This window comes from Stegostoma tigrinum, chromosome 17 (assembly GCF_030684315.1).
Source record: "Stegostoma tigrinum isolate sSteTig4 chromosome 17, sSteTig4.hap1, whole genome shotgun sequence".
Classification (NCBI taxonomy): domain Eukaryota; kingdom Metazoa; phylum Chordata; class Chondrichthyes; order Orectolobiformes; family Stegostomatidae; genus Stegostoma; species Stegostoma tigrinum.
The window spans coordinates 10803425-10829728 of NC_081370.1; the positions used below are offsets into that span (position 1 = coordinate 10803425).

Consider the following 26304-nt stretch of genomic DNA (forward strand, 5'->3'; position numbering starts at 1 on the left):
GATCCACCTTCATGAACTGCTGTGGTCGATGTGGTTTAGAGACATCCACTGCACCATGGGAAGGGAGTTACAGAATTTTGACCCAGTGACAGTGAAGAAACAGTTAAATAGTTCTAGATCAGAATGGTGTATAAGTTGGAGAGAACTTACAGGTTACAATGTTCTCATGCATTTGCTGCCCATCTCTGAAAGTCTGCAGAGTGCCGTGGAAAATGACTTAGTAATGTGCTGCAGTGCATCTTATTGTACTACTAGCTCTCATTGGTAGTTGAAAGAATGAATGTTTAAGATTGTGGATGGGATACTGATCAAGTGGGCATTTGAGTATTTTTGGAGCTGTACTCATTCATGTAGAGAGTAATCCATCACACTACTGACTTGTACTTGTAAATGGCAAACAGGTTTTGGGGATTCCGGAGCTGAATTACTCACTAAAAAATTCCCTACCTCTGACCTGCACTTGTAGCTATGCGTTTAAGGTGGCTATTCCAGTTAAGTTTATGGCCAATAGTTAACTTGCAGGATGTTCATAGTGGGCAATTCAGTAATAACAACATGTTGAATATCAAGCACAACAGCTTCAGTATTTGAGAAGTGCTAAATGGAACTGAACAATGAAATAATCAGCCATGTCCTCATTTCTAAAATAATGATGGAGAGTAGTTAATTGCTAAAGAAACTGAAGAAGGATACTGCCCTGAGAAACTGCTGTAACAATATCCTGGTATTGAGATCATTAATCTCCAACAACCACAACTATCTCAGGAGGCAGCTGAAATGGGTTACCCTCTCAATACATCTGACCAAAGCACATTTGCATCCATGGCAGGTAAATTTGTAAGGTTGATGTCAAGTAAGAATTTCCTGTTGTTGATAATGCACCACCTCCTGTAATGCTCTCTGTCTGTTACTTGGCCAACTCGGTCCACACCTGCGCTACCAAGCCACACTTTGTGCGAAGCACTGATGACCCACATCTAGAGTACATTTTGTGCCCTTTCTATGTTCAATGCTTCTTCTATGGATGTTCAGTTTGAAACAGTGCTCATAAGCTGATGGAGGGTAGCAGGTTGAGCTGCCCATGTTTAATCTTATGGTAAGAGACTTTATAGGGTTCAGAAATGGTGTTCAGTTCTGTGATGACATCTGCCTTCTGATTATATACCGTGAGCCTCCAGCTACTTGTCCCTTTACTGCTGGCAGGACATGACAACATGACATAACCAGTGATGATCGTTGAATGTAAGGTAAAGTAGTAGCCTAGTGTTATAATTATGAGACCAGTAATCCAGAGACCTGGAAATATTTGGGGAACTGTGTTCTAGTCCTGTCTTGGCAGATGATGGAGTTTGAATTGTCAAAAAGTCTGGAATTACAGCCCAGCGTTGACTGTAAAACCATTGCTAATTGTTGAGGAAAAAACCCATCTCGTTCACTAATGTCCCTTAGGGAAGAAAACTGCCATCCTTACCTGGTCTGACCTACATATTACTCCAGACCTACTGCAGTGTGGTTGACTTTTAGTGATAGGAACAGGCTGTATATGCTGGCCCAGCCAGTAATGCCTGTATCCTGTGAATTAATAAAGAAACAAGTTGATAACAATGACCATCAGACTGTTGCTTTACTAGTTTGCGGGACAGTTCTCGCAGTTTTCGGCTGAGATGTTAACCAGAAGATACTTGCTGAGTTGTTTGGACTGGACATGCTGTTGTCAGTGCCTGGGTGGGTGTTGGATGGTCTATTCACTTCATTATTTCTTGATTTGAGCCAAGTAGAGATCTTAGAGATATGTGGAAGGTCTTGGCTGAGTAAGTAACGGTGCCACTTAAATTACATGTTAACATTAGAGGAGTTAATCTTGACTAAATAAAATAAACACATGAGTCTAATTGTGGCAGACAGGCAAGCCAGAAATAGTGTGATGATAACCACAAGTTGGAAAATGTGTGATATCTAAATACCATAAGAAGTAACAGTAGAAGCTGTGGAATAAATTATTAATAATATCAGGATACACCAAATCTCTTGGAATAGAGTCCAAATCTTTAGGGATTCCGAAGATGTCCTATCTTGCCAACCTTTAATATAGTTGTACTCAAGAAAGCCTTTTAATATTTACTTAGTTACAGCCTCGTCTTGCTGCAGAAGCTAACTGTTAATACATTAAAGGTTGATAATTTGATCAATTAATGAACCAGTAGGTGTATCATTGTTTGAAATCTTGGTTTTTATTTCCAGGAATTTCTTGTCCTCACAATCAGACCTTCAGTTATGACTCTAGAGCTTGTAATCGCACTTGTTTGTCACTGTCTGATCCCAATTTTGAGTGCAGTGCAGGTGATGCTCCAGTGGATGGCTGCAACTGCCCAGAACACACTTACTTGGATGACACTGGAAAATGTGTCAGTGCAGCTGAATGTCCATGTTTCCTGGCTCATGTTGTCATTGCACATGCCAATGAGAAAATAAACCTTTATGGTGGAATATGGTAAGTAAAGTAATACGCTGTTGAACTCCTAATTAGACAACGAACTTGCTGGTTTATAAAAAGTTACAAAAACAATTCAGGTTCTGTATTATTTGGTTAAATAGCTCATGATTGCTTATGGGATCATTTTGAGAATACTTCAGTAACATGGATATGTTCCAAGATATTGCCTGCAGTGGAGGGAAGGTCTAATGAGGATAGGTTGAGAGAGTTAGGGCTTTTCTCTTCAGAATGACGAAGAATGAGAGGTGACTTGATAGAGGTGTACAAAATGATCAGAGGTATAGACAGAGTAGACAGTCAGAGACTTTTCCCTAGGGTGGAGGTAGCTTTTACGAGGGGACACAGTTTTAAAGTGAGTGGAGGTAGATTTCAAGGAGACGTCAGAGGTAGGTTCTTTGCTTAGAGAGTGGGAGGGGTGTGGAATGCATTGTCAGCGATGGTAGTGGAGTCGGCCTCATTAGAGGCATTTAAGAGGCTATTAGATAGGCATATGGATGATAGTATAAGGTAGCGTGGAGGTTAGATAGACCTTAGGTTTAGGGTAAAAGTTCGGCACAACATCGTGGGCCGAAGTGCCTATACACTGCTGTACTGTTCTATGATCTATGTTTTATGAAGTTAACACAAAAACAGAAATTACTGCTGAAAGTTAGCAGGCGTGGAAGCATCTGTGAGGGAAAAAGCAATGTTAATATTTTGAGTCCGTTGACTTTGCATCAGAACTCTTCTGATCCGTCCTAGTTTTGTCAGCAATTTCTGTTTTTTATTTCAGATTTCCAACATCCACAGTTCTTTGTTTTATTATAGCATTAAATTAATTCTGTTTATAGGATACAAGGAACAGATAAGATTTATACATTTCTTCAGTTCTGATGAAAGGTCAAATTGTTCAGAACAATGTGTAACTTTAATTTATATTTTGTGTGTTAAGAAACGGAGATCTAGTTTTAGTTTGATTTTTTTTCACAGTTTTTATGGGCTTGGTACTTGGGAACCTGAAGGCCTGTTTGTTGACATGCATTTCTGGTGATGTTTTACATCCCCTGACGTGAAGAGGCTGAGGTTAGAAGTTTAATGCATTAAAGGTGAAAAAGATAGATAAAGATGTGCTGCAGTCTGGTGACAGGCAATCCATGAGCATGCAGAGATTGAAAGATCTAGAATTGTCTGGTGGAGTGCCACATTTTGGACATCAGAAAGTTGGAAACTGATTTGGGGAACTCATGTTTGCTCTAACTTTAAAAGAAAAGTGTAGGGAAATTTACGCTGCTGGAGCAGTAAGGGCAACAGTAAGAGCATTGGGGGAAATTTGGCAATCATGGTCATTACATTGTTTACATGTCTTGCCTCCTTGTAACTAGATAACCTGAATTAAAACTGTCACCTCTGCTTGGCTTATATAAAACACATTTCATAGTTATCAGTGGTAGACAGTGCTTCAGATTCGCCATTTGCACACTGAAATGCAAGCAGACGGTCTGTGATATGCAAGGTGCCTAAATTTCATTCCCCTGGTGTAGTATGAATACTTTGGTTGTGCAGCATCATTATGGATAAGGTGACTAATCCTCTGAACTGTGAGTCATGACATTGGCCTGCTTGTACAGCCAACATGGTACATTGCATCAATGTAATTTTTGTGTCCTGATGTAAGGGGTCTGGGGCAACATTAATGAAATGGTGCTTTCTTTCTGACTCTCCCCACAAATTATCTCCCCACACGTCTGATTATAGACATCTAATGACTGACAGGAAGCAAGGGATAAACCCCCCCAGGAAACTACAGGCCAATCTGTTTAAACTCTGGTGGGAAAAGTATTGGAAGCAAATCCGAGGAACAGAACTAATCTACACTTGGAGAGGCAGGGATTAATTAAGAATAGCCAGCATGGTTTTGTTACGGCGAGGTCCATATGGGAGACTGATATTGAAGGTAAGAGCCCACAGGATCCAAGAACATTTGGATAGTTTGATGCGGAATTGACTGAGTGGCACGAAGCAGAGGGTAATGGTCGAGGGAAGCTGCACTGGAAGCCTGTGACCAGTGGGGTTCCACAGGGCTCATTCTTGGCCCTCTTGCTGTTTGCAGCACATATAAATGGTTTAGACTTGAATGTAGGAGGATTGATTGGTAACTTTGTGGATGATACAAAAATTGGTAGGGTGGTAAATTGTGCAAAGGATAGCCTTAGATTACAAAGCTGGTGAGATGAGATGGCATGATTACCATAAGCCTCGCACTTAACATTTAATTCTTCTATCATAGGAATCATGTGCTGAAGATGAAACTTGGAATGAACATTTGCAAAAAAATCTAATAAAAGTAAACTGATGTTTTTTCTTTTACTGACAGTGTGTGTGAGAATGGGAACCTCAAGTGCACCGGTCAGGATCCACAAGGTAAGAGCAAAGATGTTTCAGTGTTTAATTATATTTGAGTAATTATATAGGGGTATATCACACCAACTAGAAAAAAGTTTAGTTAACTGGAGTGTCTTGGGATGAAGCAGTTTAGAGGATGTCAAGGAAGCGGCAATGAAGAAGGAAGAACCCAAGGAGATGGAGCAGCATGAGGATTGAGAAAGGCGTGAAGTATGTCACAAGTACGAGGAGAGGAGAGACTATAATCCTTGAAATATCTGTATAATTATAGGTGTATATAAAATATTTTATCAATTGAACACTAATATAATCCTCAGTATGGAGGGAATATCTTGTGAGCAAAGGTTAAACAGATGGGACTCGACATGTTGGAATTTAGAAAAATGAAAGGCTGACTCATTAAAACATATATGATTTTTGAGGGGTTTGACAAGGTAAATATTGAGAAGACATTTCCTATCATGGGAGAGTCTCTTAGAAGGTTGAGAATCTTTGGAAGACCTTGTCACAGAGGACCGTGAGGGCAAAGTGCTTGTGATAGCTAAGGCTGAGATAGGGAATCAAGGTTTATGGCAAAAGGGTGAAAAGTGGACATGAGGAGTGTCTTTAGATCAGCCATGATCTTATTGAATGGCGGAGGAGGCATGAGGGGTGCCAAATGGTTTTATCCTGTTCCTATTTCTAATGGTCTTATGACTAGTGCATGAGCTTCCGTGATAATTTTTCTATTCATTTAAGGAATGTGGGCAATGCTGGAAGATCATTTATTGTCTATTGCCCATGCGTTTGAGGAAATGGAAGTAGCTGTCGTCTTAATATGATTTAAATGGCTTGTTAGACCTCATTAGAGGGAGCCTGGAAAGCTTTTTTATAAGAGGATGGCAGGATTGAGGTAATTGTTGGTGATGAAAGTCCACTTAAAACCAGCCCCGCCCTTGCTTCTGGCTGCCCTGCTTGCGATCCTACTCTGTGACTCCCTTCCTGCCATCACTCGGGTGCCTCATCCATCCTTGATCCAGTTGGATCTCCTCCTGTTCTTCTAAACTCCTGAGATTATAAGTATGAACTGCTAAATCTCCCTTCAAAGGCAAAGCCCTCATCTCTGGAATGAATCTAGTGAACTTCCTCTGAACTGCCTCCAATACAACTATATTCCAACGCAAGTAAGGGGCCTGAAATTGTATGCAGTAGTCCAAGTGCAGTCTCACTACTGCCCAGTACAGTTGCAGTAACACTTTTCCACTTTTATATTCTGTTCCTTTAGTCAAAAATACCAAAATTCCATTTGCTTTCATTATTACCTGCTGAACCTGCAATTTTTCTGCAATTCATGGCAGACACTTAACCACATTAAATTTCATCTGCCAAATCTCAGCCATTCACCTAGCCTATCTATTACTATTCATAAATTTCTTACTTCTTCATTACAATTTACTGTCTTACCTATTTTGGAATGATCTGCAATTTTGGCTATCATACTTTCTATCCTTCCATCCTAGTCATTAATGTAGATTGTAAATAGTTGAGGCCCGAGGACCAAACCCTGCAGCACCCTCTAGTCGCATCTTGCAAACCAGAAAAAGACCTATTTAGCCTCATTCACTGTTTTCTATTGATTAGCCAATTCTCTATCCAAGTTGATGCATTAGTGCTAACTTCATGTGATCTTATCTTGTGTATTAACCTTTTATGCAACTACTTATCAAATACCTTCTGGAAGCCCAGGTGTACATTTACAGGATCCTGATTATATAGATTGTTTCTTACATCTTCAAACAATAAATCAAATATGATTTACCCTTCATAAGGGCATGCTGACTCTGATTAATTGTGTTTTGACTTTTCAAATGTCCTGTTATTTCATCCTTAATAGTTTCCAAAATTTTGTCTGGTGGCACATGTTAAACTAAATGGTCTGTAGTTTCCTACTTTCTGCCTCCTTCCTTTTTCCTGCATCTGGAATTTTTGGAATATAATAATCAATGGACCCATTATCTCTGCTTTCACTTCCTTTTAAGATCCGAGGCATAAGGGGATATAAACATGTCTAATGGAAAGGAAAGGTACACTTGGAAGTTTGAGTGGTTGCTTTTAAAGCAAAACACTTGCCTTGAATAGAAATTTTAGCCCTTAACTTTATTTCCTTACCTGTTGGGCCAGCCTGCAACTAGTTATACCTTGAAAACTTTTCCCAACTATCTATAAATTAACTGTGAATAAGATTTCAATGTATATTATCTGACCGCAGATAACAAAGCGTAGAGCTGGATGAACACAGCAGACCAAGCAGCATCTTAGGAGCACAAAAGCTGACGTTTTGGGCCTAGACCCTTCATCAGAAAAGGGGGATGGGGAGAGGATTCTGAAATAAATACAGAGAGGGGGGAGGCGAATCGAAGATGGAGAGGAGACAGACAAGTTAGCGAGGCGGGGATGGAGCCAATAGAGGTGAGTGTAGGTGGGGAGGTAGGGAGGGAATAGGTCAGTCTGGGGAGGATGGACAGGTCAAGGGGGTGGGATTAGGTTAGTAGGTAGGAAATGGGAGTGTGGCTTAAGGTGGGAGGAGGGGATAGGAGGAAAAGGTTAAGGAGATGGGGATGAGCTGGGCTGGTTTTGGGATGCAGTAGGGGGAGGGGAAATTTTGAAGCTTGTGAAATCCACATTGATACCATTGGGCTGCAGAGTTCCCCAGTGGAAAATGAGATGCTGTTCCTGCAATCTTCGGGTGGCATCATTGTGGATGGTTGCAGGAACAGCAACTCATTTTCCACTTGGGAATCCTGCAGCCCAATGGTATCAATGTGGATTTCACAACCTTCAAAATCTCCTCTCCCCCTACTGCATCTCAAAACCAGCCCAGCTCGTACCCACCTCCCTAACCTTTTCCTCCTCTCACCTATCCCCTCCTCCCACCTCAAGCTGCACCCCCCTTTCCTACCTACTAACCTAATCCCACCCCCTTGACCTGTCTGTCCTCCCCAGACTGACCTATCCCCTCCCTACCTCCCCACCTACACTCACCTGTACTGGCTCCAACCCCGCCTCTTTAACTTGTCTGTCTCCTCTCCACCTATCTTCTCCTCTATCCATCTTCGACCCACCTTCCCCTCTCTCCCTATTGATTTCAGTACCCTCTCCCCCTCCCACATTTCTGATGAAGGGTCTAAGCCCGAAATGTCAGCTTTTGTGCTCCTAAGATGCTGCTTGGCCTGCTGTGTTCATCCAGCTCTACACTTTGTTATCTCGGATTCTCCAGCATCTGCAGTTCCTATTATCTCATCTGACCACATTACACATGTGCTGTAGGCGCATAAGAGGTGTTGTATGCAAAATGAATACATTTATAGTTTGATTTCCATTACAAAATGTTGATACAGATTTCATTAAATTTCTGATTTTAACAAGTAACATAAATATTAATTTGATAATCTTAAGTGTTCTTCTCCCTGGTGTCAAATTTTTCCATTGTTTTTTGTATTCATTTTTGTTATAGGTATTGTTAGGTAGATTTTATCGTGCTTCCTAATTGGGGTGCTGATGCATCTTAATTTTACTTGCAAACTCTTCAGCCTGTACTGGAGAAACTTCTATAGTCCATCTCACACTACTTTTCGGCTTTCCAAATTGTTTTAAATTTTCTTAAAATGTTATATAGAAATATGGACCTATATAACATCTTAAAATGATAAATAAATTACACAAGGATATCCTGGCTCCTTTGCCTCTTGACTTCTAATCTTTGTTCATCAGAAGACAAAGCATTGTCTTCAGTTCTTGGCTCTAGCACACAGGAAGCCAACTAATAATGTAATAAAAGCTGATGTTTGTTTCCAATTCCTAACAACTATACCATTTACAATTCCTATGTTAATATTTGTGTTGGAAATTGCCAATATTAATTTTGTACGCTGTACTTAACACTTGAGTCTGTGGAGTTACATCAACACCACAACTACTGTAAGGTATAATTACAGTGTGATCATTTTACGTAGGAATTTATAACATAATTTTTTAAAAATAAAGACAGAGTATATGAATTTTAAAATGAGCACAGTTACAATTATGTGTTATCATCTGTTTATCTCCTCGTCTCACCATCTCTCCCTGATGTCTGTTCTTGATATTTATTTATTCTTGAGTAAATGTCTCTGGAAATTGGTTAGTATAAGATATATACATTTGAATATTATGCACATAACTCAATATTTAATGGGAAAGTAACTATATTTGAACAGTGCAGCACAGAAATATTTTGAAACTGATTAACAAACCTTTCTTTTCAGAACAATGCTATCCTCCTAAAGTTTACTTTAACTGTGAAAATGCGCAAGACGGTGAATATGGAGCTGCATGTGCACAAACATGTCAGATGCTTGCTGCAGAAGGTCAATGTGTAAGTAGGCAAATATTTTGTGTGACTAACATATCTAATTAAACAATTAAAGTTGTCTTCATGCAATATATTGTACAATTTAAGTTAATTATTTTCCATTATATTCGATTCAATTTCCTCAGTTAACAACGAAATGTGTATCTGGTTGTATATGTCCGGATGGTCTGGTGCTGGATGAGGGAAAAGGTTGTGTTCACCCTGACAATTGTTCGTGTGAATATGGTGGACACTCATATGTACGGGATGAGGTAATTGTGAAGGACTGCATGAAGTGGTAAGAATTTTTTTACTTCTAGCTTCTTAATGACCACTAGACATACAATAGCAGCAGCTACATTGTATTAAAAAACAACACAAATGTCCTGTTATCTATTTTTCACAGTCTTAGTTAAAGGAAATTTGTTAGCCAATACATCCTGTTGTTATTCAACAATTCCCATGAAGTCATTTGTTCCCACATGAATTATTGAAACAGGGTAATGGGAATGCAACTGAATAGTTGTTGGAAAATTAACTGCTATGATAATACATTGTTCCTTCAGTGTACCATTACAAATCAGATTAAGCACATTTGACCTGATAGCAGTTCAATCCTTCAATCATGTTCTTTAAATTGACTTGTATAAATAACAGTCTCAGTGCTATTTAAAAGTTTCAATGTGACTGGGAGCGAACAAGACTGGAAAGAAAATAGATAGATATTTGAGTAAATTCGAAAAAGTTTCCTTAAAGTGAAAGACTTAAAACTAACAAAGGAGCAAGCATTATGATCTAAATTGGTGTTAGGTATTGGATAGGTCAGACACTAGAGTGAAACCTAATAGATTATATTTTGCTTTGCTTTGGCTTTAACAAAGTGGTGTCTTGCTGAATCAAACGCATGCAATATCTCACATCTTGCTTTAACGATAAAACAGAACATTATTAAGGAAAGAAATGGTAAAATAAAATGAACCAAATTAAATACCTCTAATTCAAATGCAAACATTTTTCAGCACGCAGTGCAAGTATAATCCTTTTCATCCCAAAACACACCTTTATAAATTGAAAAGAGAAATAACTTTTGCATGGTACTGAAAACACACTCTAGTACAATATGCAAAAACACACTGTGCATAATACCCAAAACATCACTCATGTAGTACACTAGCAGCCTTGTCTCTCACATATATATATAGGTTTAAGGCACTTGTGACTTCAACTTTTAGACTGGAATTGCATATAACTTATTTCTGGAACCTTTTATGCACCTAACTTGAAATGCTCAGATTCAAATAGACCCTTCAGCTTTCACCCAGCACTTGTATCTCAGCCCAACATTAACTCTGTTCTAAAACGATCAAGTTTGATTGCATCCTTTCCCTCACAAGAGAACTGATGTATATAAGCACTACACCAATGGACTGTACAGCAGTGCTCAAAACTTAATGTAAAACTCTCGCTCTTAGCAATGGGTGTTTTCCTTAAGCTGAAAAATAAATTTCTTGACCTTCTAAACTGGAATTTGTTTATATTATTCTATTGTAAAACTCTATGAAAGTACATAAAAGTCTATGAATGTAAAGGGCAGCATGGTGGAACAGTGGTTAGCACTGCTGCCTCACAGTGCCAGGGACCCAGGTTTGATTCCAGCCTTAAGCGACTGTCTGTGTGGAGTTTGCACATTTTCCCTGTGTCTGCGTGGGTTTCCTCCTGGTGCTCCAGTTTCCTCCCACAGTCCAAAGATGCGCAGATTAGGTGGAATGGCCATGCTAAATTGCCCATTGTGTTCAGGGAGCTGTGAATTAGGTGAGTTATAGGGGGATGGGTCTGGGTGGGATGTTCTGAGGTTCAGTGCTGATTTGTTAGGCCGAAGGGCCTGTTTCCACACTGTAGGGATTCTGTGATTAAAACCCTATTAATTCTAAAGCTATGTCTCAAAAAAACTTGGAAAAGAAATTACCATGGCTGTAGAAATACAAGGTAATTGTTAACTTCAGAAGCACAGAAAACCTATGTTAGTAACTCAAACTGACAAAAATTGTCAAAATTCACATAAAATAGTCTGCATCACATAGGTAATACTCAAATGAATTATGAACAAGCAATAACCCATGAAATAGAAAAGAAGGAAGCATTTTAGGAATAGTATTATAATTAAATTTAGTCACGCAACAGAACTGGAGGTTACAAACAAAGATTTTGTGATTAAACTAAGCTATTGCCGAAAGAATATGGAAATGAATCAAATCAGTAGGTTTGGAGATATTGATACTTGTTAGACCTATGGCACATAATATATTTTACATGGTAATTAGTGGATCAGAGCCCAAGCACTTTTATTTCTGAAATATAAAGGAGATATTTTTGAGGTAGCCGTGAATGTTGTCAAGAGCAATTAGGACTCTCGACCAAGTATACATAATAGGGTCTGGTTGACCCCCAATTTCCATTGTGCTTTCTTTGTTGAAATTGGTGCACAAAAAGGTGAACATTACTGAATCAATAGATTTTTGCCCTTCTTTCTGTAATCTATTTTTATCATGGCACAATATTTATTTATACAAGTTAAGCATGTTATTTGTTTCTATTACTGATACTTTAAAGGTCTGGGTCATTGACACTTTTATGGCCCCACTGCAGAGCCTATTTTTAAGAAAATTTGAGTCACCATTTTTAAGTATTTCCACATGTGCCATTGTTGCTATGTCTTTGATTATTTCTGCATATACTTCTTGAAATGGCATGGAAATGCATTGTTGGCATGAAGTGGGTATAGTGCTATTGAGAGTCAGTGAAGGGCAGGGCTGGAAATGGAAGATGTGAGTATCCATTTGGGTATGAAGGGAAGCTTGGTTAGGGAGTGATTTGGGGGCCGATGTTTAGCATGAATGGCACGATGGGTCATTGGGAGTGGGTGAGCCATGAATTGGTATGAGTATCCCTAAGTAAAATCTTTGTAGGTACCTTTTAGAGCTTCTCAGATCTATCTAAGGTTCACAACTCCTCCAAGTTACCTTGAAAAATTGGCTTAACTTCACAAAAAGTGCAAGGGCTTAAGATATGTGTGCAATGGAATAAGCAGGTCGGAAGTGCAAATGTTTATCCAGGGCCAATCAAAACCAGGGCACTGAGAAAAGGGTGGAATCAACAAATCATGTTCTATTCTATTCCCAGAATCTTTGTAAAATTCCATTTTATTGTTGACTATTAGGTTAATTTTAAAGTACCCCACTTAAACAGAACACAGAATTTTTGACTAAAATCTTGTGAATGTTTGGCAAGATGACACAAGGGATGAAGGCACTTAACTGCAGTAAGTGAGAGGATAAACCTACAGGATGCTATGGTGTGTTTAAGCAGTGAGAAGTTTAATATGATAGTTAAGGAAACGCCTTCACTCAGGTGGGCAAATGCAGAATAACGAGATATGGATGTGATTTTCATTGTCATTTTCAACCAAATGATATTGAAATTATGTTAGATAACAAGGTGTGGACCTGGATGAACACAGCAGGCCAAGCAGCATGAGAGCAGCAGGAAGGCTGACGTTTCGGGTCTAGACCCTTCTTCTGAAGAGGCTAGACTCGAAACGTCAGCTTTCTTGCTCCTCTGATGCTGCTTGGCCTGCTGTGTTCATCCAGCTCTGCACGTTGTTATCTTAGATTCTCCAGCATCAGCAGTTCAGACTATCTCTGCAATGAAATTATGTTAGAACAATTTTTAAGGAGGAATGTTGGTGTTGGTTGATTTATGTGAAGGGATTTCATAATTAGCTACATCGGTTTTTCCAGAACCATGATTTTAAACAAGCATGTCCCTCCAGGAGTATTATTGAAGGTCTGTTTGAATTGTCTAGGTTTATAACAGCGAGCAAAAAAATTGAACAGCATTATTTGCTTTTGGCTTTAGAACAGTCAAGAATTAACTTTAGCTAAGAAAAACTGAAGAGTTTAAAAAGGTTTTGGGCTCCTCCAAGAAGATCTGAATGGAGTCAGATTTCAATATAGTCTGTCCTTGATAATGGAGATAATTCAAGCAGTTAGGGAATACTTATATTGGAAAGGTTTTGGCCTGTGAAACTTGGTGTTGTGCGTCTTAAAATGTATTAGGGGTAGATAAGTCCCTGGGTCCTGATGAGATCTATCCCAGAATATTGGGGGAGGCAAGAGAACAAATTGGAGCATTGACAGACATCTTTGCATCCTCTTTGGTCACAGGTGAGGTCCCCAAGGACTGGAGAAAAGGCAATGTTGTCCCATTGTTTAAGAAGGGTAACAGGGATAATCCTGGAATTTACAGGCCTGAGTCTCATGTCGGTGGTCAGGAAATTTATTGGAAAAAATTTACAGGGACAAGATCTGTATGCATTTTGAAGCAAATGGACTTATTAGCGATAGTATGGTTTTTTTGGTGGAAGGATGCTTTTCAGAATGGAGGGTTGTGACTAATGGTGCTCTGCAGGAATCAATGCTGGAACCTCTGCTATTCGTGATCTACATAAATGATTTCAAGGAAAAGGTAGCTGGTCTAATTAGTAAGGTTGCCGACTATAGAAGGATTGGTACAGTTGTGGATAATGAGGAGGATTGTCAGAGGATACAGCGGGATACAGATCAGTTGGAGGCATGGGCAGAAAAATAGCAGATGGAATGTAATCCAGACAAATGTGAAGTGATGCATTTTGGAAAGTCAAGTACAGATGGAAATTGTACAGTGAATGGCAGAACTCTTAGGAGTATTGATACGCAGAAGGATCTGTGTGTACAGGTTCACACAAGATGGCAGTGCAGGTACATAGGGTAGTAATAAAACCCTTGGCATACTTGCCTTCATTGAAAGAGACATTGAGTATAAGGATAGACAAGTTATGCTGCAGCTTTATAGAACTTTATTTAGGCCACACATGAAACTGCGCACAGTCCTGGTTACCACACCACCAGAAGGATGTGGATGCTTTTGAGAGGGTACAGAAAAGGTTTACCAACATGTTTCCTAGTATGGGGGATTTTTGTTCTGAAGACAGGTTGGATAGACTGGGTTTGTTTTCACTGGAACACAAGAAGTTGAGGGATGACCTGATAGAAGTTTATAAGTTTGTGAATGGCATGGGTAGAGTGGAAAGCATGAGAAGTATGAGGCTTTTTTCCCCATGGTAGAGGGATCCATTACTGGGGGGGGGGGGGGGGGAGCATGTTCAAGTTGCAAGGGAGGATGTTTAAAAGATGTGTGATGAGGGCTTTGAATACATTAACAGAGGAGGTGGTGGAAGCAGACACAGTAGCACCATTCAAAAATAGGAAAGGAATAGAGGGATATGGATCCTGTGAGTGAAGACAATTTTATTATGGAAGGGCATAATATGACGGCCCAGGCTTGGACGGCTGAAGGGCCTGTTCCTGTACTGTATTGTTCTTTGTTCTTTGCAAGCAGAACAGTTTGGTTAGATAACTGTATTGGGCATTCAAATCTATGAACATTTAGATCTCAGTTGTATGAGGAGTCAAGAAAAAGACTGCATAGCTCGTAGAACAGGAACTGAGAAAAAAATACAGCTAAGTCTCACCTTCCCATTTGAAAGGAAAGGTTTTCAAATGACTGCGATATGATCGTGTTGAGGGATAAATGGGAGTTTGGTTTGCCATGTGTTTGAAATATTTAGGTATTTGCTTTGGATTATTTTATTTGTACTATTATTTATTATTTTCATAACAGAATAATCAAGGGGGAAACTTAGGAAGTGATTTTGTATTTTTAGAATATTTTTCAATAAGATTTCACACTAAGAGTCATTGAATAATATTAGAGTATGTGGAAAAGGGGTTAACATAATGATATTGTGATCTCAGCTGATGTTATGGCTAAACAAGTCAATTTCAGACTTAAGATAACACGGTGTGAAGCTGGATGGACACAGCAGGCCAAGCAGCATCGGAGGTGCAGGAAAGTTTGACATTTCTGAAGAAGGGTCTCGACCTGAAACGTCAAACTTTCCTGCTCCTCTGATGCTGCTTGGCATGCTGTGTTCATCTATCTTCACATTGTGTTATCTCAGATTCTCCAGCATCAGCAGTTCCTAATATCTCTGTAACATTTTCAACTTAATTTTGATTTGTTTATATTTAATGATGTGATCTTTCAGTGAAACAAAGCACACAATGTTGCAGATTTGGTTTTAGCAATAAAACAAATTTAGTGCTCAAAAGAAATGAGTGTAAATTAGAATAAATCAAGCTATTTACATATGACACAACTTGAAAGATTTTGAAACATGGTAAAGATGTAATCCTATTGATCTCAATGCCAGTTTTGTATATACTTAAGTACTTGAGAGAACTCCCTATTCTGGCACATTTATAGGTTTGATGTAACTGTTCTTTTTTCGATTCCGAGTCTTGAGAGCTTGATAACCTCTGCATGATTGTTCTTACAAATGAGCTTAGATTTTGTAGCATCTAATAACTCTTTCAGGATTCTAACCAAACATGCTGGTCTGGAATTTTCAAATTAACCCTTTACACTAAGGTAACCCATTTCCTAACTGTTCTGATATAGTTCTTCTCTCCAAGTGGAACCTTTCTTTGTGTTTTTCCATCAAACTTTAACTCGGACTTCTGTGAACTGAAACCAAGTTTGCTTTTGGCTTTTCCCCAAAGCGAAACAAAAATTCATTCCTGAATATTCTAAACATAAAGCAACATAAACAAAGGGGCAGCACGGTGGCTCAGTGGTTAGCACTGCAGCCTCACAGCACCAGGGACTCGGGTTCGATTCTAGCCTCGGGCAACTGCCTGCGTAGAATTTGTACATTCTCCCCGTGTCTGCATGGGTTTCCTCTGGGTGCTCCGGTTTCCTCCCACAATCCAAAGATGTGGAGGCTAGGTGGATCGGCCATGTTAAATTGCCTGAGATGTGTGAGTTATAGGGGAATGGGTCTGGGTGGGATGCTTCAAGGGGCAATGTGGACTTGTTGGGCCAAACGGCCTGTTCCCACACTGTAGGGAATCTAATCTAATACATTTCAATTGTTTTCTCTGCCTGATTATAAAACTCTCACTATGCAAACAGATTTCTAATTATGAGTCCAGGAATCCTCTCTGTGTCACACACTGTTTTTAAAAATTTATTGCTGAAGAAAGCCTGAGAATACCTATACCACCTTCATGCAAAGAGGCCAAAACTCAATGCCCTTAGTTCAAAATCTAAACTTTAAAGTAAGTTAATAAATGACAATAATATGGTATTAATCACACACTTTACATCAGCGTGTGAATTGGAAATTTGTTCATAGACAGAAAACTGAGCATGAATCAACAGGTTATTTTCAGATTGAAGGCTGTAGGATTTTACAGTGATCTGTATTAGACCCCCAGTTGTTCCAATCTGTATCAGTAGTTTGGATATTGGGAACCATGTATAATATATCCACATCTGATGAATCAACACCTATGTGGAAATGTGTTTTAGGAAAATACAAAAAAGCTTTAGAAAGATTTACGGAGGCAGAGTAAGTGGCAAGATCATGGCAAAACTCTTAAGGTCTCTTAACGTCAATCTGGAGAAATTTAACTCACTCAACTGCTCAGGAAACTCTTGGTTAACTATTAAGTTGACAAACTGACTCACAGTCATAGAATGCCTACTGCATGGATGCAGACCATTCAGACCATTGAGTCTACCTGACATTCTGAAGAGCATTCTGCTCAGACCCACTCCCCTACCCTATCTTTGTAACCCTGCATTTCCCATGGCCAATCCATCTAACCCGCACATCTATGGACTGTGGGAGGAAACCAGATCAGCTGGTACAACCCCACATAGGCATGGGGAGAATGTGCAAACTCCACGCAGACAGTTGCCTGAGCGTGGAATTGTACCTGGATCCCCCTCTCTGTGAGGCAGCAGTGCTAGCCATTGAGCCACCATACCACCAGTGATGGTCTCCTCTCTCCCAAGCACTGACTCCAAATCCCCAGAATCCTTCAACAATGGTTGTTGCTGCTGCTGACTTCGATATTGCTTATACGGGACTCCTTTCTCATAAGGGAAGACTCCCGCCCAGGAATCTGCTGTGCAGAACTGATCTAGAGGTAGCAGTGAATTTTTTATTCTTATTTCTTACCCTGTCCAGACTTGGAACATAGAACATAGAATCCCTACAGTGTGGAAACAGGCCCTTCAATCCAACAAGTCTGCACCGACCCTTGGTGCGTCCCACCCAGACCAATCCCCCTATAACCCACCTAACCTACACATCCCTGAACACTGTGGGCAATTTAGCTTGGCCAGTCCACCTAGCCTGCACATCTTTGGACTGTGGGAGGAAACCAGAGCACCCGGAAGAAACCCATGCAGACGCAGAGAGAATGTGCAAACTCCACACAGACAGTTGCCCAAGGGTGGAATCAAACACGGGTTCCTAGCGCTGTGAGGCAGCAATGCTAACCACTGAGCCACCATGCCTCCCTACTGTCCTGGATGCATTTTAAAAATTCCACCCCATCTAACCCTTTCATACTAAGGTGATCCCAATTAATGTTAGGAAGTTGAAATCCCCTACAACTATAACTCTGTTTCTGTCACAACTTTCTGTGATTTGTCAACATATCTGCTCCTCTATTTCCCTCTGAGGCCTGTAGTCTGACCCCTTCACTTCACCTGATGAAGGACCAGCACTCTTAAAGCTTGTGATTTCAAAGGAACCTGTTGGACTATAACTTGGTGTTGTGACTCCTGACTTAATCCCAACAAAGTAATTGCCTCTTTCTTATTTCTAAACTGTACTCCAATGGGCTTATTTGAAGGCACTTACAGGACTTCCTCCCTCATTCCTGCAGTGATGTTTTACTTTATCAATAATGCAATGCCCCAACCTTTCTTACATTCCTGCCTTGCTATCGTCCCTGAAACTTCTATAATCTGGAATGTTGAGCTGCCACTGCTGTCCTTCCTTAAAATTGAGATAGTTTTGCTTTTGGAACCTCCCCTTGCCTATCTTGCCCATGCTTCCACACCTACAGGATTGTCCTAGCATTCCTTCTATATCTGAATGGACTTTGATCCAGCTTTACATCGGATTTTATTTGTATCCCATGCCCAGCGCGAATTAGTTTAAAATTTTTCCAGTAGTGTAAGCAAACCTCCTAGCAAGAATATTAGACCTGTTCCAGTTCAGGTGCAAACTGTCTAGCCCATCTATCCCAGAAACTGTCCCAATGATCTAAATACCTAAGAACCCCCACCTTAACCATCCCTTTAGTCGCATCTGACCTATCTTCCTATTCCTATACACAGCAGCATATTTCAATGGATGTATTTCAGAGATCACAACCTTAGTCATCGACCTCTTTAAATGTTACCTACCTCTCTAAATTCCAGTTGCAGTACCTCGCTTTGTTATTTTACCCATGCCATTGGCACCGGCATGTACCACAGTTACTGGCTATTCAACGCCCACCTTCAAAATGCTATGTAGCCTCTCTGAGACATCCCTGAGATGCAACATCCCATTTGAGAGTCTCATATGCTGCCACAGAACCACTCGTCAATTCCCCTTATGCTTGTGTCCTTTATCAGTAAAGGTCTACCATTTCCTCTGTCAGGTTCATTTTCGGAGACCCTCACGGACTTGATGCAATCACAAGACACTGACCTGTTTAGAAAAACACAAATCCTTTTATTACAAAGCAAGTACAAGCTGTGGAGAATCACTGTACTTAACCCGGCACAGAGTGCAGCGTCTCATAAGTAATTCTCCCCGAGCAGCGGACAGTCCCTGCTTTTTATACTTTACTAAGTACATAATACGTAAAACAATTTCACATCTCACAATGACATGATACATGAAACAATTATTACAACAGACAAAGACAGGATACAAAACAATTATTACATCAAGAACATAAAAGACCAGGATATAGTATCGATCATTCGTGAAGTGGCTGCTAACAACAGGAGGCGATTTCAAGTTGTTATTGGGACAGATTGCGATTTCAAGTTGCCGATGTGTCTGGCTAGAACAAAGTCAGTGCCCTGGCCCCTTTGTCAATGACAGAAGTTACATACTTCAGAAGTCTCACACCTTTACAAATGTTCCTCACTTAACCTTATTTGAGACAGTTTAATTCTAATTTTATTCAGTCAGGAAGCTTAAGGCAGTGCCTGCATACCGATGTATGGGAAGATAAGGAGTTACAAAGTCTTACTCTCTAGGAAGCTGGGCAGGAAGCTTTAGGGAAGTGCCTGCATACCTATGTGTAGGCAGATAAAAGACATTAATTTATAGAAGTATAGAAATCAATGGGATGTTATCCCAGTAACATCTCATTCCCTCCTTTTATCATTTCATGATAACCTATATCAGGGCCGAGAAGGGAGCTGCCAGTCTGTTAAACACAAGTCTGCAGCAAGGGTTCAGGCATGCCATAAATGTACAGCAGACAGCTGTAACAACTACTAGAACTAACCCATGTAGCAGGTATGAGCCCCAAGAACCGCCCATAAGCCATCCCAACAAACCCTCCCCAGGTCGGGGTCCCTCTCTGTACTGTTCCAACCGCCCCTTTATGGGTTGAATAGCCTGGGTAATGTTATAGGACTCATTGGTGACATGGGTAATGCACTTGTCCCCAATTATAGTGCATAGTCCTCCTTGCTGAGCCAGTTGATAGTCCACTGCATACCGGGTTTGCTGAGCATAGAGCCGAAGTTCAGCTTATTCTTGGTTGACTGTCTCCAGTGCCGTCATTGTGCTGTTTCCCAGGGCGGTGAGTCCACATACAAGGTAATTTTGATTGTTTTTTTTTGCCCACCCCTGGGGAGTCTCCCAAGCTGACAGGTCCCAGGAAGCCTTATTCTCAAGGCAGTCGGGTTCTGCCATGCAGAGCAAAACTCCCAGCTCAGGAAGCGTGTGACAATTCGCCATTGAGTTTGTGCTTGTTGGGGACAACGGGCCGTGAGGGGTCTGATGGTCCCAACAGCAAACAGCACCGGCAGAGTTGGAGTGGCAGTTGTGAAGGTCCCGTTAAGAAGGAAAACGAATCCCTTTTTAGCCTGGTAGCAGGTAACACACTCACGTATTTCTTGATAGTTTCACCAGGAGGACTGGCTCTTATATGGATAGAAGCTTGCAGAGTTAAATGGAAATGACCCGTAGTCCGTTTTTTAACATTGGTGCTATTGCAATCCCCACAAGTCCACTGTATGCCCGGGGTCACAGTTATTCGATTCTAAGCAGGGGCAGTTCAACAGTCCTCCTCTAGTGGTGCAATTTCTCTTTGCGCACCAATGGGGCCAGGTATGGGGGTGATTAGTGACTAGAGCATGCACACAACAAGTCCCAGTTCCATTAAAGCAAAACAGATAGCTGCTGGGATTTGTACAGTTAGCCCCTTCCTTCCCATGCCTGGGTCTAGTGTCCACACAAGCAGGGGTCCATTAACTACCCATTCCATACACTTACCCTGCACACCTCTCGTCTAAGTTCCCCTCTCCCCTCGGCAAGGCTTACCGAATACTCTACTTCATAAAGCTGACTAAGGTTCCAGGCAGGTTTTGCCACAAATAACGGTCTTCAGACCGTGCTAGCGGGTAACATGCTGTCTGATTCCAGTACAGCTGGATGTGTGTTCTATAAAACAGATTGTTCGGCTGGCCATGCATGGGCAGAATAACACTCAGTCCAATGGTTAATTGCAAGCTGATGAGGAAATCCATCATCTACAGTCGCTTAGGTGGATCCAGCGATTCTGTCCTTTAACTTTAAGAGCTTTTGGAGTCTGAACAAGCACTTAGTATGATCCTTTCCACCTAAGTCCAAGCTTGGGGCGATCCCAGTCCCCAACAAGTACAAAATCTCCAATCTGTGGCCAGAAAGACCGATCCTGAATCTTGAGGTCTTGGTCCAGTGTCTGCGGAGGCGGTCCGAAGGTGCACTTCACCTGTGAATGGAGAAACTTTAAAGATGATGTTGTTATTGGAAATACCTTTGCATTTTTTCTCCCATCACATTTAGGTCAATCTGGGTGAATGGGCTGGTATTGGCATCCCACGGTGTTCTGCTGGGTCGGCCATAGACTATTTCTGCTGCTGAGAGCCCAGAAGTAGAGTGGGGTGTTATTCGCATGTGATACAAGGCTAGTGGCAAAACCTTTAACCACTTAGGGCCTGTCTCTAATGTCAACCTGGTCAATTTAGTTTTAAATGTTCCATTAGCTCTTTCCACTATCCCTGCTGCCTGGGGGCAGTAGGCACAGTGGAATTGTTGTTGGATGTGTAACGTATCACACAGTTCCTTATTAATTTTCCCTACAAAGTGAGGGCCGTTGTCCGAATTAATTTGTTGCGGCACTCCATACCTCAGTATTATTTCAGTTAATAATAGTTTTACTACTGTTGAGGTTTTGTTGTTTGTCATTGGGAAAGCCTCTATCTACCTACTGAATACATCTACAATGACAAGACAATATTTGTAACAGTTTACGCGCGGTAATTCAATAAAATCTAGCTGAATGCATTCAAACGGTCCACCTGGCAAGTGTGTTTTTCCTGGTGAGCATCTCACCCCCTGACCCACATTATTTTGCTGGCATGTGAGACATGATGCTATACGAGACTGGGCTGCCTCAGTCAGACTGGGGTGCCACCAGGTATGGAGCATAATACCACTCATTCCCTCCTTGCCAAGGTGGGTGTCAGAATGCAGACAGTCAACAAGCATAGGTAACAAAGTATCAGATACACACACTTGGCCGATCGGGGTAACCCAAAGGCCTGAGGACGCAGAATGCAAACATCCATGCACCTTCCAAATATTCTTTTCAGAAGCAGGGGCATCCCCCTGTAAGTGCCGAACAGTGACAATATCTAGAATGGCCGTCTTGTCTGAAGGCGTGCGATTTACTGCCTGTTTGTTCACAGAGAGTATAATAAAAATTTGGTCTACAGCAGCCTGTTTAGCAACCAGATCAACCCGAGCGTTTCTCCGAGTAACTATAGAATCAACAGAGGCATGGGCAGCGCATTTGATAAGAGCGAATTGTTTAGGGAGGAGGATTGCCCGGAGAAGGTTTTTTACAGACAGGGAATTCTGGACAGGTGTACCTGAGGACGTTAAAGATCCACGCTGGGTCCAGAAAAGGGAGTGGGACATCGGTAAGGGCCGGGTGGGGAGAGTTTCGAAATTGGTTTCTTAGCTGGCAGTCATGTGGAGGTTCGCTCAGAAATGTGACAGGGTTAATAGTGGAGTAGGAAGAGATAAGGAACAAATCGCAAGAAGAATCTGGGAACAAGGGGAGTAATCCCTGAGCTACAGTGTCCAGGCAAGTGGAGTAGTAGGCAACTGGTCATTATAATTCAAGTTTAAAGGGCCTACTGTAAACCTGTCAGTTTCAGTATGATGTATGTGCGTGTGTAAGTGATGTAGTACCACACGGGGTAGGACAGCTTCAATACCCACTCCGCATGATGATTGCTATCACTTAGGAGGAAGGGCAACAGGGTTAGTACACAGGAGGAATCTCTGCTCTGTGTCATGTCTCATTTGCACAGTGTCACAATAACTCATTTACCAAACTGAACCAGGGAGACAGTATGGGCACTAGCATTGCAATGGTGTCCTGAACTTAGAGAGAGTGGCAGGAGGGGGAAGAAAACTCTAGTTCGTTTAAAAAATTACCAAGCAAGAGTGGGATGTTTTAGAGGTGTATGTGTACATCACCATCAGTCAACAACTAGTCAAGAATTATAGTGTAAATTGACCAAATTATACATGCTAAAAAAGTTAACCAAATTTACCACACACAAAAATCAGAAATTCTTGGGGAAAAAAAAAATGTTTTAGGTCCAGCGACCATTCAGGACCAGTACAAATTTGCATTTACTTTTAAAGGACAACAGTACACGTGGAGTTGTCTGCCACAGGGTTTCCATAATAGCCCCAGCATTTTCCACCAGTACATGGCAGACTGTTTAAAAGATTTCAGTGAGCCACACAGGCTTGTACAGTACGAGGATGACATCCTGTTGTTCACAGATAATAGTGAGGAACATGGCCCCCTACTTAGTGGGTTGTTACAACTCCCATGCAAGAGAGGGTTGAAGGTAAACCTTAAGAAGGCACAGATAGGGTTGAGGGAGGTCAAGTCCCTGGAACTGACCCCGAGGGCTGGAGAGCACAGCATAGATGCAGCACAGGCTAAAGAGGGCTTGGGGGGTGGCGTGGTACATTTGAATGGTGCCCAGGATGTAATCTATAAAATCTTCTGGACTAGTCTTTCGATCGGGGCCCTTGACATAATTAAAGGCATCTCTTGTGGCTTCCAAGGGGTATAGACCTGCATTGTATTTTGATCCACTTGTGTTGGGTTCAGGTGAGGGACCGTGTGATTAGGAAATTGTCGGTGACTTTTCTTACAGGGGTCCTTCTTTAGGGGATGGCTATTCGAGGGTCTCTTCCAAACTCTGTCCTCACATTCACTATCCTCTGCCTGTGAGTCAGGACTAACATTTTCTTCACTACTTGTAGAATCGCTACGAAACACTAAACAGGCACTAGAGGGTCGAGTGAACTGCACCCGGGGCTTATGTTTCCCTAGGCTTCTCTTATGGGCTTTAAAAGAATCCTGTTGTCCCTCCTTTTGTTCACTAACAGTCTGGTCTGTGTTCTGTTCCCTGTTTGTTTAGTTTTAGACCTAGTACGACAGGAGATAGGGTCTGTACAAGCCGTGGGTTTGTCGGTGGATTCGTATGGGCTGGTCACTGAAGGGCTTGGAGATTCTATAGGAGGTTTAGTTTGGTCAGCGTACGGTGGTGGTGATAGGGCTACGGGCGATTGCTGGGACTGATGGCAGTATTGGGGTGCCTGCAGATGTAGGTTGGCCAAGGACGGGTAGGGTTGTGGAGGGGGTAGTGGTCCTGATGGGGCAGAGGGGTGCCTTCCCCAGTCCTCCTCATCTTGTTCATCTGTATCATTAATTTAGAGCAACATTGGCTTGCCAGATATGTCAGGAGGTACCTCCGATTTTTTGTTTTCTGACAACGCGGCCTGCCGCTCTAGCCCTCATTCTTTGTCTCGTTGTTCTCTCTCCTGCCTTTCTTGTTTAACACTTTCCTTTTCATTCATCTCATGATCCTCACACTGCAGTTTTAAAACCTGCCAAGTTTTTGGTTTCCCCTTGTTATCACAGGCACTGATCCCTTTCCTACGTGCATTATCCACCCAACTGGCCAGTTTTGATTTTTCAGTCAGCTCCTCAGCTCTCTTTCTCCAGTATAACATTAACCCTTTCCAGTGCTTCTTCTGCTTTAGTACATAGACCTATATCCTACATTGCCCCCAATGGCCAATTCTCATTTCCCAATTTTTTGGTTAAGCATGCCGATGGACATCTGTATTGTACTTCATTTTCGGGGTCATCCAGGCATAACCGATGTAAAGGGGTTCCGATACCCGACTTATCCAGTGCTTTCACTTTTTAATTGTTTCTATATGCTACAACAGTGTCCTGAGTCTCAACACCCACTTCAGGGTCCTGACCTTCGCATGGGGTATTTCCACTCTTAACAACCGGTCTAAGGTAGGATGGTTGAAACAGACAGACACTGTAACTATTCTATACCTAGGTCTTATACTAACCCCCCTCCCTTTTCCCAATTGCCCGACACAGGGTTTCACCTCCGGTCACCAGGGGAACTCTATCCACCCGGATTTTTTTCCTTTTTTTTTAGTTACTTGACTCAGGGACTCTAACTCTGGCAACCGGGGGACTCCAACCTCCCGGATTTTTCCCTGTTACCTGACCTAGGGACTCTAACCCCGGCCACCGGGGAACTCCAACCTCCCAGATTTCTTTTCCCAGTTCCATCGGGGGACTCCAACCTCCTGGATTTCTTTTCTCAGTTCCACCGGGGGACTCCAACCTCCCAGATTTCTTTACTAACCTGGGGACTCGAACCTCCAGGCGTTAGGATTTAGCAGTGTTCAAGGCTGAGCGTCGTCTCGGGATTCCGTCAGCACAGAGCCATGATGGGACGAGGGGTCGCACGGGTGGCAGGTTAGTGAGAGAGACCAAGGTGAATCGTACCTTGTGGGCCTGTCCGTCTCACTTCACCAACACTCGATCACTTATTAAGCCCACCACGTGAGACGGCTGTACATGTTAGAACCCTGCTCGCAGCGCCCAAATGTCAGGTTTGTTTTCGGAGACCCTCATGGACTAGATGCAATCACAAGACACTGACCTGTTTAGAAAAACACAAATCCTTTTATTAAAAAGCAAGTACAAGCTGTGGAGAATCACTGTACTTAACCCGGCACAGAGTGCCGAGTCTCGTAAGTAATTCTCCCCGAGCAGCGGACAATCCCCGCTTTTTATACTTTACTAAGTACATAATACGTAAAACAATTTCACATCTCACAATGACATGATACATGAAACAATTATTACAACAGACAAAGACAGGATACTAAACAATTATTACATCAAGAACATAAAAGACCAGGATATAGTATCGATCATTCGTGAAGTGGCTGCTAACGGCAGGAGGCGATTTCAAGTTGTTATTGGGACAGATTGCGATTTCAAGTTGCCGATTTGTCTGGCTGGAACAAAGTCAGAGCCCTGGCCCCTTTGTCAATGACAGAAGTTACATACTTCAGAAGTCTCACACCTTTACAAATGTTCCTCACTTAACCTTATTTGAGACAGTTTAATTCTAATTTTATTCAGTCAAGAAGCTTAAGGTAGTGCCTGCATACCGATGTGTGGGAAGATAAGGAGTTACAAAGTCTTACACTGAATTCCTCACTGGGCAGGAAGCTTTAAGGAAGTGCCTGCATACCTATGTGTAGGCAGATAAAATACATTAATCTATAGAAGTATAGAAATCAATGGGAAGTTATCCCAGTAACATCTCACCTCCCTTGCTGTGCAGCAGAGCCAAGTGTGATGCCACAAACTTGGCTGAGGCCATTTTCCGTTGAGAGGCCATCCCCAGAAGTACTGAACATGGTATATCTGTTGAGAGGGGAAGGGCCACAGGGAACTTTGCACTACCT

The 26304-nt window shown here is 41.6% G+C and overlaps 1 protein-coding gene across 1 annotated transcript in view; it reads left to right on the forward strand.

Moving 5' to 3' along the window:
• LOC132210692 (mucin-6-like) overlaps positions 1-26304 on the forward strand; it is a 149807-nt gene that overhangs the window by 82859 nt on the left and 40644 nt on the right. The window contains exons 9-11 of the mRNA XM_059652221.1: positions 2242-2491; positions 4848-4894; positions 9160-9269. Coding sequence (XP_059508204.1) covers positions 2242-2491; positions 4848-4894; positions 9160-9269 — 407 coding nt within the window. The remainder of the gene's footprint in view (positions 1-2241; positions 2492-4847; positions 4895-9159; positions 9270-26304) is intronic.